Raw genomic sequence first — 13,041 nt, 5'->3', positions numbered from 1 at the left:
ATAAATTTTTTAATTATAAGTGAAATGAATATATATGTGCTGGTACTTACGCGTCTCGAAGCTGAAGCTCAGCGTTGGGTCTGGCGGCGTGTTGAGCATGGAGTTGCTGACATTGCCGCTGCCCGTGGGCGTGACGTTGCCCATGGTGTTTGTACTGTTGACCCCGCCCACTATGCCGCCGCCGCTCCCGATCACCGAGCCCTGCTGCAGCGGACTCTGCGGCGTCTGGCCCCGTTGAGCCACGCCTCCTCCTCCTCCTCCGCCTCCAGCTCCTCCGGTGGCTGCCGCAGCCGCCTGCTGGGCCCGCACACTGACCACCGCGCGCAGCTCCTGCTTGACGAACTCGGAGTTGGCACTGCCACCGGCTACGCCGCCACCACCGCCAGCTGAAAGATTGAAAGGGAATCACTTGAGTGATGAGGGATCTATGACCCAGCACACTGGGCTCCAAGCCACAATATAGAGTAAGGTTTAGTCACATTGGTTTTGGCTCAATTCTAAACATAAAACATAAAACAAACACAAAACATACACAACGAAATACAACATAGAACACAAGGGTTGAGGCACACTGAAAATTGGGTTTGGGAATTAATTTTGCTAGGTGATTACCGACAAACGCACTAAACTCCTACAGCAGTGACCAATTTGAAAATTGCTTTTGATAATCTAGAGTTTTTATAAAATATTTGTTTTTTTGGTTTGGTCTTGGTTTGCGAAATGTGTTCTTAGAACTAAACATTTTAGGGGAACTTTGGGTACACCAAATGTTTTTGTGGGGGTGCAGCGCCTGCAACTATGTATGCTAGATATTATGTACAGCACAACCAACTTGACTTATCGGGCGGGGATATTGGGTTAATTACAATGATCGTACAGAGTTATACAAAGATATAGTCGCATATGTGTGGGTTAGGGGTGTTGATACGTGTGTGTTTTCCAGCTTAAATGTAGATTTTTGATACGTATATACAGAATGCTCCCAAAATTTGGATTGCTTTACGATGCGTGGCAATGGATTATACAGCCATATTATAAATATATATATATATATGTATATATACACAGATTTGAAGGCGGGGTGATTTATACAGCGATCGCGTGAGATATTTAAATGATGGTTTCAGTTTGAGACAGAGAGTGAGAGAAGAGCACACAGGCTTACCGGTCTGGGCGCGACCATAGAAATCATTCGCCTGCTGCGACTGCCCGTAGCCACCAAGAGTGGCCCCATAGTTGCCGCCCCCGCCGCCAAGGCCAATGATGCCGTTGCCACCGCCGCTGCCCATGCCGCCCACGCCCATCATCGCCGGGTGCGGATGCGGATGTGGCGACATGCTCAGCCCGTTCATCAGCTGCTGCTGCTGCTGTTGCTGCTGCTGCTGATGCTGCTGCTGCTGCTGTTGTTGCTGCTGCTGCTGCTGTTGCTGCTGCTGGTTGCCGGCGGCAGCTGAACTATCAGTGTTGTTGCTGCTGCCCGGTGAGGAGCCAAAGCGTGGCGAGCCTGTTTTGGTTAAGCGGTTTTGGTTGGTTTCGTTTGGCTTTGATTAAAACTAGTTCAGGTCATCAACTGTGTGTGTGTGTGTGTGTGTGTGGTTGTGTGTTATGTGTGAGTGTGTGTAAAGCTGTCTAGGTATGTAGTTTAATGTTTAGTATGTGGATTAAGGGGTGCTTAAATCACAAGAGATATATCAACTACATTTGTTTATCATACTTGTTCTTTAAGGCAGTAATAGGTACTTTTATCTCGATTTCCTAATTGTACTCCCCCTTACTTGCTCCTAAAATGCGCTTTTACTCGCCATAAACAAACTAAACGCCTAGTTTTCAGTTCAATGGTGGATCCAGCATTGCGCCCCGTTCCATTCCTTACCTGGCAGATGCTGGGTGGCCTGTGGCACGCTGCCCTGTCGCTGCAGACGCTGCAACTGCTGCTGCTGGAAAACATTGACATTGCTGCCGTAGGGGGACTGTGGACCGCCGAAACCCACGCCGGAACCATCGGGCGTTGTGGCTCCGCCACCGCCTTGTCCCTGGAACGAGTTCTGCCGCTGCAGAGTCGCCGGATTGCCACCGGGTCCGACTGCTCCTGGGGAATTGAGGCCGCGTCTCTGGTTCTGTTGGTATTGACGCGCATTGTACGGACTCACGCCCTGCAGCGCGGCCATGGAAAGGTGTTAATGGATCCGCATTGGCTGGTTCAATACTCAGACACTCACCTGCAGCTGTGCAATGAGCATCGGGTTGTGTTGCTGCAGTGTTCTTCCGGCATTGCCAGACGGCAGTGGACCGCCGGGTCCACCGCCTCCTCCGCCGCCAGCTCCCCACTGCTGCGGACTGTTCTGCATGCCCGGCGACTGCATTCCCGAGTTTGAGCCAAACGGAGTGTTGGAACGTCCGCCGTCGCCGACCTGTTGCTGCTGGTAGGCCAACTGTTGCTGCTGGACATTGTTCTGTTGCTGCTGGCTAAGCTGCTGCTGCTGCTGCGGGGAGAGACGTTGGCCAGGTTGCGGAAACTGAGGGGCATAGCCTGAAAATCCAAATTCACCATCAGTTATCAATGCTATTGCATTTACAAAGTCATCAGCATACCTTGGTTGGGCTGCGGGCTGTAGGGCGCGCTGCGACCGGGACTGAGCTGCTGCTGCATCAGGGTCTGAGCAAAGTTTGGACTGAGCTGGGCATCTGAGGGCAGGTTCGTGCGGGACAGGGACACATTGGGGGCCACCGTCGTGTTGAGAAGCGAGCCAATGTTGTTCAAGCCCGCATTCATGCCAGCTAAAAGGAAAGACACAATATGCTTAATAATCCAATTTCAAACCAGGCTCCCTGATTCTATTAAAACGTGGTAAGTCGAGCTTAAAATTAAAGGCAGCATTTTCTAATACTCACTGGCATTCTCGGGAACGAGCATTTGCTGCTTCTGCTGTTGCTGCAGTAAACGCTCCTTCTGCTGCGCCGCCGCCAACTGCTGCTGTTGTCGCATGTTGCGCAGCTGCTGCTGGGCAGGCAACACCACGCCCCCCGGAGTGGCCACCGCATTCATGGGCCCACGACCGCGAGCGGAATACATGGGTGGTGGTCGCTGGAAACCCTGGTTGCCCTGATTGCGCATGGCTTCCAGGCGCTGCATGATGTGCTGCTGGTTTTGCTGTTGCTGCTGCTGTTGGTGTTGCTGCTGTTGCATGTTGAGCATGCCCGGATAGGCAGGGGGCTGCTGCAGATGCTGCTGTCGCTGTTGCTGCTGCTGTTGGGCAAGCTGCAACGCCAGCAGTTGTTGCTGCTGCTGTTGTTGCTGGTGCTGTTGCTGCTGGCTCATCATAAGCTGCTGGTTTAGATCGTTTCCAAAGGCCGCCGACTCTACGTCCAGCATCAGCGACTTTTGAATGTCGTTGATTGCCGAGGCCTCGGATGGGGCATTGGTCACGATGGGTGTATCATCTGGATAATACTCCATTACGCTGTCCAGCAACTTGGACAGCTCCGAGTCGCGTTCGCCCAGAATGGCCGCCGCTGCCGCAGCTGCTGCCGAAGTGGAGGCCGCTGTGGTAATTGAGGTAGTTGCTGTGGTCGCCAGTTGCTGTTGCTGGTGCTGGAAGGCCAGCTGCGGCGGCTGGAGTTGCTGTTGCTGCTGCTGACTGAGGTAGACATCGTTTGGCTGCTGTTGTTGCTGCTGGGAAGGAATGCCGGCGACCTGTTGCTGCTGCTGCTGTTGCTGCTGCTGCTGTTGTTGCTGCTGTTGCTGCTGCTGCTGTTGTTGCTGCTTTCGGTTGCGATTGGCTGCCGCTTTGGGTCCGGTGCTGCCAGCGCTAATGAGGTTACCCGGAGCGGCCAGCGTGCTGCTCACCGTGGAGCTGGTGATGTCCGGCAGCGTCTTCACTTGCAGCGGCTGCTCGGGATTGGGTGCTTTGGGTATCTTTGGCGGATTCTGCAGCAGCTTGGCCAACATCTTGTTCTGCGTGCACAGTTTGCTGGGCTTGTCCTCCGACCGTTTGGCAGAGGGATCGTCGTCGGGCTCGTTTAGTGATCGCTTTCGGCTCAGCGATGGATCGCTTTGGATCTTGAGCATCGCCTTCAGGTCCTCGGTGCTCATGTTGCCGCTGGCACTGTTACGGTGCATCCCGTGACTGCCACCGTCCGGATTCTTTAGCTGACGCATCAGCTCGCTCTGCCGGGAGTTGTTCATTGAACCTGGCCCACCACCCGATCCGTTGCCCTCATCGTCCTCGGACTTCTCGTTGAGAAGCTGCAAGTAAATCTATATTCAGAGAGGGAAGTTCCTTTTCGCAATATTAAAATCATACCTTGAGCAGCATGGGGTTCTGGGAATTGCCTGCCTTGTGCAGCATACTTGAGTTGCCGACACCGCGCCCCATCGATCCCATGGGTCCGAACATTCCCAGTCCTCCGGCCTGGCCACCCATCTTGAAACCACCGCTGCCGTGCTTCTCATCCTCGCTGCCCTCGGTCTTGAAGTACTGCGAAATAATTATACTTGCATTAGTATAGATTCGTACATTTTTGTGTGCAAAACCTGTTTCAGTCAACTTCATGCTATTGACCTAAATCTTGTAGTGGGACTCACCTTCTCATCGTCGCCCAGTCCTCCCAGACCGCCGGCCATGCTCTGCGACTTGGTCAGCAAATGGCGCAACCGCTCCGAGGACTCCTGTTGCTGCTGTTGCTGCTGCTGTTGGGGCGGTGTCTGCTGCTGCTGTTGTTGCTGCTGCTGGGAGAGCAGCATTCCACCAACGCCGTTTGGCAAACCGCCGCCCAATAGTGGGTTGCTGCTGCTGCTATTGTTGTTTGCCTGCTGCTGGTTTTGCTGCTGCTGGACATCCTTCTCGGGCTTCACATCGCCCGCCTCGAAGGAGTGGAAGTTGAAGCCACCGTAGTTGCCTCCGCCGGCACTGGCATTCGACTGCGGCGAGGGCAGGCTGGCGGCGGAGTGCGAGGATAGCTGATACGGCGTGGCCGGCGATGCGCAAACAGCCGGACTAAATCCGTGTCCAGACGGAGGGCGCGGCGTGCTAACGGGCGTGGCCACCGAGGCTCGCGAATTTGGACGCGAATCCGTCCAGGCTCCCACACCGCCACTGGGATCCAATTCGAATGAGGAGGAATGTGCTGCAATGTCGAATTCGAAGGTATCGCTTCCGTAGAAGCTATGCTCCGCAGCCGCTGGCGAAGCGGTAAACGCGTTGACCAGCGCATTTGCCGACGAGCTGGCCGATGAGCTGGCGCCGGATCGCTGCTGCTGTTGTTGTTGCTGCTGCAGTCCGGTGCCGTTGATAATGGCGCTACTCATCAGCGGTCCGCCCACGCTTGTTGTCTGTGTGCTGTTGCCGCCGCCGCCCTGTTGACCGCCGCCCACCAGTCCGCCCAGCAGATGGGTGGGCAACATGCCAGAGGCCGCTGGCGAGGAGGAGGATCCGGAACCGGTTCCACCGTGCAGACCATCCATGGACAGGCTGCTGAGCAGTGAGCTGGCAAGCGAGGGACTCGGTGCCATGGCGCACAGTTGGCCCAAGCCCAATCCGCCACTGCCCGCTCCAGTGTTGCTGCTGTTCATGTCGTTCTCCGAGTTGAGCAGCGTCTGTACGGACATTATGAAGTCGCCCTCGCCAGGCGTCTGGTTGAGGAACAGTCTCGAGTTTGCCTTCACATGCACGTATACATCCGGTGCTCCCAATCGTAAACGAAACGGACGCGATACCACACTGGTGCCAGCTCCGGCACCCGGCGAATTGGCGCTGGCCGAGTCCTGTATGTCGCGCAGATGCGACTTGAGGGTGGAGAGGTCGTGCGGATGGCATAGATCCTGCCACAGGCGGCCCACCCACGTCTGCAGGTGCTGCTTGAACGGCTCCCGCAGTGCCGTGGGATCGAGGGTGAGTATTTTGCCGTGGATGTCCAGCTTGAAGGTCATCTGCTCGATCGGCTGCTGCTGCACGTGCTGCTGAATGTTGATCTCCAGGGGCGACTCATCCTCCGGCCGTGTGATCAGGCACAGCACCGAGCTGCTGGCATCGGCATCGTCTGAAAATAGTATGGTTTAATATAATAGGGTTTCAATCACTTTAATTATTCAAGTATTAAATACTCACCCTTGACGGGTGCCGCTATAAGGACCACCTCCTCGTACTTGTCCTGATGGCCGGCCTGCCTCAGTGGCTTCTCCTCGCAGTTGGACGACGTTTGGGTGGCCGTGCGCGTGTCCTTGACTAGCATGCGCACCCTGGTGGAGATGCTGCTCTTAGACTTGCCCGCCGCAGCGCCACCAGCTCCACCCAAGCCGCTCGCTCCGTTGGAATTGGAGCCCTGTGAGGCATTGCCATTGTTCAGCTCCTCGAGATCGCCCCAAACGCCCGCCGAGGGGCCAGCAGAAGTGCCGCCGGGGCCAGAATTATTGGCGGAGTTGTTACTTCCGCCATTGGGATTGTTGTACATGGTGTTGATGATCGGCTCTAGCTTGGCGTGATCCCCCGAATAGAGGTACATGTAGAGCGGCTGGTGGTACAGCTCCTGCTTCTCATAGCCGATCAGGTCGCGGATGTTCTGCGTGCAGGACTCAATGATGCCGTTGGCGTTCACCTGCAGCAGGACCCAGCCGACGCCGCTGATATAGTGCTCGAGTGCCTCAAAGTACGCCGATATCTCTGGCACCTGGCCGAGCAGTAGTGATGGCTCCGCGAGTGGTGGTTCCGTCGACGAGACCTCGCCCTGTTGCACCGGATGGATCGAGCAGTTGTCCGTGGCGCAGCGGGTGCAGCGTGTTGAGGTTGCTTGTGGTTTGCTGGTGTTGTTGTTATTGTTGCTATTCGTGTTGTTGTTGGTCGTTGTCGTGGAGTTGTTGTTGTTCGTCGACGTTGAGGATATATCACGATTTTGGCCCTTGTCACAAATCTCACGATACTGAAAGGAATAGGATATTGAAAAAGTATATTATAACACTAATGATTGCAAATATGTTGAATAACTCTATATATAAAAAGTACTTGAAGATGTAGGTAAAAAGGATAACTCTGCGATCAGAAGACAAAATCAAAAGGTTGCAATGGAAATATGCCTGCCGACTGTAAATATTCATCTTATATTCTACTTTGTGACGGACCTCATAAAGACACATCTTCTGCCCAGATCGCATCTGTGAGATACATATCCGAATATAAAAACTTCATTCATGTCGCGCCCACTTTATCGGCGACACTTAAACTGCGGGCATTATTTATTTGGCGATGATGCGGAAGCATCGCGAGCAAAAACTCATGCATAATATGACACACAGCCAGTAATCATATTAATAATTATAGCACAAAGATCGGCACACTTTGTGTGGAGTAGTAGTAAGTAAGGCAGAAAGGAGGGGAACTCGCGAATATTATTATTATATGTGTAATATCATTGTATTGGCACAATGGAAGTGCAATAAACCGCCTTTTTTCGAAGGCGAGTGTGTGTGTGTGTGTGTTAGGGTTCTATGTTTGTGTTATTTTTACGCGCGCGTTTGAAAATAAAGTCATTGACATTTGCGAAAAAAAACACGCGAAAAGCGCTCGTCATATTCAAATATTATTGTTATGGTTAGGATTTTGGTTTCCTCAGGATTTTCACGGCACGCCTCCCACTGCCACCCACTTTCCAGTGACTCCACATTCACTCACTTGCTCTCACATGAAACTGTTTCGCTCTCACACACATGGGAATTCAAGGTCAGTCAACTTCAACTTCGCATGGACAAATGTCAATGGCATTTCACTTTTGTTTTGGTTTTTCGCCGTGGCTCGTCTTATTTGCGTTTTTTGTTTAATATTTGTTGGGGGTTATCAGCGTCTAGGCTTCGAATGTGTGACTCAATTTCAATTTGGGCCAAAAAGCGTAAATTACTCACGAAAAATCTGAGAAATACTTGAAAAGCGGAGAACACAGAACGTTCGCACAGTCACAAAGTTGCCGAAATACTAAGCACACATTTTTTGAATGCAATTGTGTTAAAAAACGCACAACGACAACAACACCAACAAGCACAACGATACCGAAAACGAAAACGAACAACAATGGCAACACGAAGCTTCTTCGCGCTCTTTGCCAAAATAATGGAGCTTTGCTCTCTGGCACTCTCTCTTTCCAGTTTTGTTTACCGGCTTGCACAAGGAGAGACTGTGTGCGTGTGTTATCACATTGTGCACCTGTTTTGTGCGGGTGTATGTGTGAGGCGTGGGCGAGGGGGCAGCAACAACAATTAAGAACAATGTAGAATGAAACGCAATCGCAACTATGTGAAATTGCAAATAGCCGATACGTCATCGGTGCAAAAGCATTTCAAAGCAGTTCGTTGATCTCCCAAAAATATAAAATGGAGAGCGAGCTTTTGTTGTTTGGAATTTGGAATGGAAGGGAAGAAGCTCGACCAGGAAAAGTTGCTCCCGAGCACGAATTTCGGGGTGAAGGCACTCCGAAAAATATCAGTCAAATGATTAAGTAAACATCGCAATAACAACAACAATGAGAGCAACGGTAGCCGTTGCAAAAAAAAACACAACAAAAACAACAAAGCCTGGGGCGCGTGCAGTCGTGAAAATGTCCAAAACGTGTCTGCCTTTATCTCTTTGCCACCCGTCCCCTCCCTACCACACCCCACCCCTTCGCTTGCACAAACGTTTCGTTTTTGGCGCGCTGTGACCCATAGACTCTGCCAAAATGATCAAATCAGGTAAAATGCGAGCGTTTGATAAAACCGAGCAGCTGTGCAACGCAGAAGGGGTTTGTCAACACCCGTATCTCTGCGATCGAGGGATAAAAAGCTCAGATACATATTAATTGAGGCGAATGGTAGTCGTTGAGATACTTTTGGGTTCCAAGGCCTTAGGGGTGTGCAGGAAATGGTAACCAAATGACTTAATCAATCTACTTTAGCACTTTATATTATTAGATTTTAATCAGGTCTACAAATTTTGTGTAGCATACTCTTCAGGGCAGCATAGTTTAAATTATGTTATATGCTATAAGTCTATTGGAATTTGAACATACAATCTATTATGGTTCTTGTAAACCAAAGAGTTGAAATGCAATAAACATTCATTCATCAAATGCAAAGTTTGTATAATTCATTGCAAATATCCTTAAAAGTCCTATTTAGTTAGTCCTTTTAAGAAGCATTTCTTAGTAGCATTTTCTGCCTCATTTTCCCAAGTTAATGTGGCCATTTATTCTTGCTATTTTCCACCGAAGAGGCTAAAAATAAACCCCACACACACCTCACCTCGTCGAACCTAATCAGCCAATCAGCTGATAACGTGAAGGTGATGCGATGCTTTCGAAGCAAAAAGAATTTATAGAACGTGCAAAGGCAAGTGGCGCCGTGGCTTAGTTGGTTAAAGCGCCTGTCTAGTAAACAGGAGATCGTGAGTTCGAATCTCGCCGGGGCCTTTCCTCCATTTGGGAATGTATCTTTTTGTAGCACCATTTTTTTCATGTCAACCAGCTAGCCAGCTAATCGAGTTGTGTTTGGCCAAGTGAATATTAATATGTCATGAGGGGCCAGCAATTGGATTAGCGCTAAAAATTGCCTGCGTTCGATCCCTTCGTTGGCTTTTCTCATTAGGGAAAAACCAACATGACACGAACGCGTTTAATTCAATTTGTTTATTATGTGCGGAACTCATGTGTGAGCTGTGTTGTACCCTTTAATTGCATTTCACTGGCCGATGAGTTGTTTTGTTTTCGTTTTCGCCCGCCTGGATTACAAAATAAAATTATGTATTTTGGCGTTGGCTGTGCGCCGCGTTTCATTTATAAAGCCATTTGTTGGTTTGTGTCTTTTTCCCGTTTTTTTTTTTGTGTCTTTTACATTTTTCGGTTTTGGTTTTGTCGGTTTTTTGGATGTTCGGCAAAGCGTGGCGCTTGGCTCGAAAATGATTTGCATAATAAAGTGCTTAGGCTACCTGAAACCAATAAAAGATGTGCGGCAACAACAATATTAATGCCTAAAACAACATTAAGTTGGGTCGGGTCGGGCCATTGAAACATAAATAAATTTATGTAAATTAAATAAAAATATTAATTAAATTGTGTTGCGGCTGGGGCCAAATTACGTCAGCCAACTCTTCATCGCAGCTTCTGCACCTCTCATATTCGCTTTCGCGAAATTCTTTTAAGCTCTTTTTCGGCTGAGCTTTTAATTGCTTTTTAATTGGAACGCGTTTTTGACTGCACAGAGAGAAAAGTCAAGCAAGTTGGAACAGAGTTTGTGTTTACACAAATTACACAAATCCTATATATCATAGACTGACTGATCACTTCATTATACAACTCGTATAGTTAATTTTTTAGGAATTTTGGATGGCGTAAAAGTATCAGCATTTACTTTCTGTGTACAAAAAATATGAAGAAGAACGAAGACGAAGCTGAAGCTGCGGGGAAACTGCATGGAAATTACATTGGGGAATTTCACTGGGCTGTGTTTTTGCGCTGTAATTGATCATTTGGTATTCCGGACAGAGCAGTGGAATCGACTGGCCAAGTCCGCCAAGTCAGTCATTCCCAGGGTGTTATAACAACTTGTATTGCTTTTACTTGCAGTTGGTCGCGTTTCGCGTTTCGGGCTTATTAGTTTCGTTTGATGAGCTTATGCATTGGGGTCTTGTCGGTAATTAACTTGTATGCGTGGGGAGTGTATAAACAAATGTACAAATGTATTAATCAATTTTCGATTTCGATTACGTACCGTTCGAACCACTTGGTTTAGTATAGCCGCCTTGTCCGGTTTCGTTGAGGTCATATCTCCACGCTTGTTCAGCGTCAATATCTCCGACAGCTGCTCGATATAGCCATTCTCCGCCTCGCGACGTCGCTTCTCATTGTTGCATTTGTTGATTTGTGATTGGGGCTGCAAAGAGCACAAAGTTGTTAATAAAACTTGAAATACTTTGAATACTTTCAAAGTTTGAGCCCTCAATTAAGAATAGTTTATGACTAATTTTGCATACTTCAGCATATTATCTTTCTGTTTCATAAATATTAATAATCAGTCTTTTTATGAACATCTCAAATTTTTGTTAATTTGGTTAGAAAAATGCAAACCAGTCTTACTAAAAATAATTTGATACGTCCTTTAGCAAGTTATTTTTGTGCCAAGCCATCGAAGATTATGTTTTAATCGAACCTGCATGCATTAGAGCTAGCGTTGGTATGTCAACGTGGCGTATACGTAATATTTGCATGTTTATTTATAGTGATTATAGGGTGTTCGAAATTTCTCGCTCATTATAAAAGAAACCTAATGGCTTGCATTAGAAGGGACTTCCCCGGCAGAAACTCACCAGATTGACCTTTGAATCCGTCTTGCGGCGTATCTTTCGGCCGGACGTCGCTGAGTTGGCAGAGTTGGCTGAGATCGGCGATGCCACCGCATTCATAATGGCAGCCGATCGCTGCAGGGCAGCAGCAAGACTTGCCGTTTGTGCGGCAGCGGTGGCCGCCGCCTTGTTTTGTATGGAACGCTGCGAGATGATCTGCTGCTGCAGTTGCTGATGCTGGTAGGCCAATTGCTGCTGCTGCTGCGTCTGCTGCTGATGCTGCTGCTGTTGCGCCTGCTGCTGGTGCTGGTGCTGATTCTGATGCTGATGCTGATGTTGCTGGAGTGCAAGTGCCGCTGCTGTCGAGGCGCCTGCCACGCCCCCAGCACCAGCTCCGCCTCCGCTGGCTGCCGTCGCGCGCTGCAGTGGATGCGTACCGGGCGCCAGTCCGTGATGCAGGCCGCTCAACAAGTTGCTGCCAATGCCGCCGGCGGTCGACGATAGTGTAACGGCTGCTGTTGCAGCGGCCGGCGATGAGCGCGGCAGGTTGCAGACCGATATGTTGCCGCTGTTGTACTTGTTGTTGTTGCTGCCGCTGGCGCTAATGCTACTGCCGCTGCTGCTGCTGCTGCTGCTGGTCGAGGTCGATGGATTTGATGTACCTGAGGCCCAATGATCTGGTAAGTCACTTGGGCTAAGCCTGCAAAGAAGAGACCAAATTTGAAATTAGCAAAAATTGATTAAAAGCATAAGTGGAATATTTCAAATACATGCTATAGAACTTGCTTTATAGCTAGCTTTAAAACTATGGTAAATATTTTACGTAAACATATTTCAATGTTATCTTTTATGGTCAGTCCTAATAAAATATTAAGTTAGTTTACGTAAACTTAGAAATGTAGGAGCCGACCATTTGTCCTTCTCTTTAGTCATAGATATTGTTATTGCGGTTTGGCCTCGTATTCTTATCAGAATTTAAAATTTCCTATGCCCCTGTGTTTCTTTTTCTATATATTTGGCTTGTATTACCTTGCTCTTTATTGTCAAATTAATTTGCATATGTTTTATTAAGTAATATTTCTTTAAGCGACAATATATTCCATTTTAATCACATTTTATTATTATTTCCATTACAGGAATGTTTTCCCAACAACTTATCCTTGTTAACGTTGAGGTTTCACTTAGCAATCTCAACTATTTGCACGGCTAGCATTCCACTGGCTTTCCCCCGAAAATGATTATATTTCTGTGGAATGTGACGTCTTCAGTTTGCGAGGTAGTTACTTCAAAGGATATTGAGATGTGTTACTTGTTATCCGCACGAACTTGATCGTTTGTTAGCCGGAATTTTAGCAAGTATTTCGGTGACGGGAGTTGGCCTTTGGGTTACCACCGCAACGTGAGCCAAATGAATGCTGTCAGCTGGTTTGGAACCCGGACTTGAACTGGTCATCATGGCCATTACTCTTGTTGTGTCCCCTCCGCACATTCAACATTTTTATTTGGGTTCTTTCATGTCAGTTTTTATTCTGAAAACTGCCCAATTGATTAATTGTTTGCTTTACTCGCTGAAAGTGCGGAATAAATTACATGTTTGCCAATTGTGTTCTGCCAGGAAATGAATCTATGAATTGGCCGTAATATGTTTAATCGAAAAACAAGCAAACTCATCAATCCGATTGCAGCGAACTATGTATATGTATTCCCCTTTTTTTATGAACCGCATTTGCCACTGAGAATCACC

The 13,041-nt window shown here is 48.7% G+C and overlaps 1 protein-coding gene and 1 non-coding gene across 4 annotated transcripts in view; one reads left to right on the top strand and one right to left on the bottom strand.

Moving 5' to 3' along the window:
- Positions 1-13,041, bottom strand: part of LOC120458090 (neurogenic protein mastermind) — a 68,005-nt gene that overhangs the window by 1,308 nt on the left and 53,656 nt on the right. Inside the window, exons 3-13 of one of the 3 annotated variants that reach the window (XM_039645609.2) lie at positions 11,322-11,997; positions 10,727-10,888; positions 6,108-6,915; positions 4,586-6,039; positions 4,305-4,478; positions 2,893-4,246; positions 2,593-2,778; positions 2,220-2,530; positions 1,874-2,117; positions 1,166-1,504; positions 51-386 (exon numbers count right to left, since the gene is read on the bottom strand). In XM_039645609.2, the coding sequence (XP_039501543.1) occupies positions 51-386; positions 1,166-1,504; positions 1,874-2,117; positions 2,220-2,530; positions 2,593-2,778; positions 2,893-4,246; positions 4,305-4,478; positions 4,586-6,039; positions 6,108-6,915; positions 10,727-10,888; positions 11,322-11,997 (6,044 nt within the window). Of the gene's footprint in view, positions 1-50; positions 387-1,165; positions 1,505-1,873; positions 2,154-2,219; positions 2,531-2,592; positions 2,779-2,892; positions 4,247-4,304; positions 4,479-4,585; positions 6,040-6,107; positions 6,916-10,726; positions 10,889-11,321; positions 11,998-13,041 lie in introns of all 3 variants that reach the window. The other 2 variants (XM_039645608.2, XM_039645610.2) reach the window with 2 other exon arrangements.
- Positions 9,356-9,429, top strand: Trnat-agu. Its single transcript has one exon. It is a non-coding gene; the product is annotated as a tRNA-Thr (tRNA).

This window comes from Drosophila santomea, chromosome 2L (assembly GCF_016746245.2).
Source record: "Drosophila santomea strain STO CAGO 1482 chromosome 2L, Prin_Dsan_1.1, whole genome shotgun sequence".
NCBI classification, from domain to species: domain Eukaryota; kingdom Metazoa; phylum Arthropoda; class Insecta; order Diptera; family Drosophilidae; genus Drosophila; species Drosophila santomea.
This window is presented reverse-complemented; position numbering and strand designations above follow the sequence as displayed.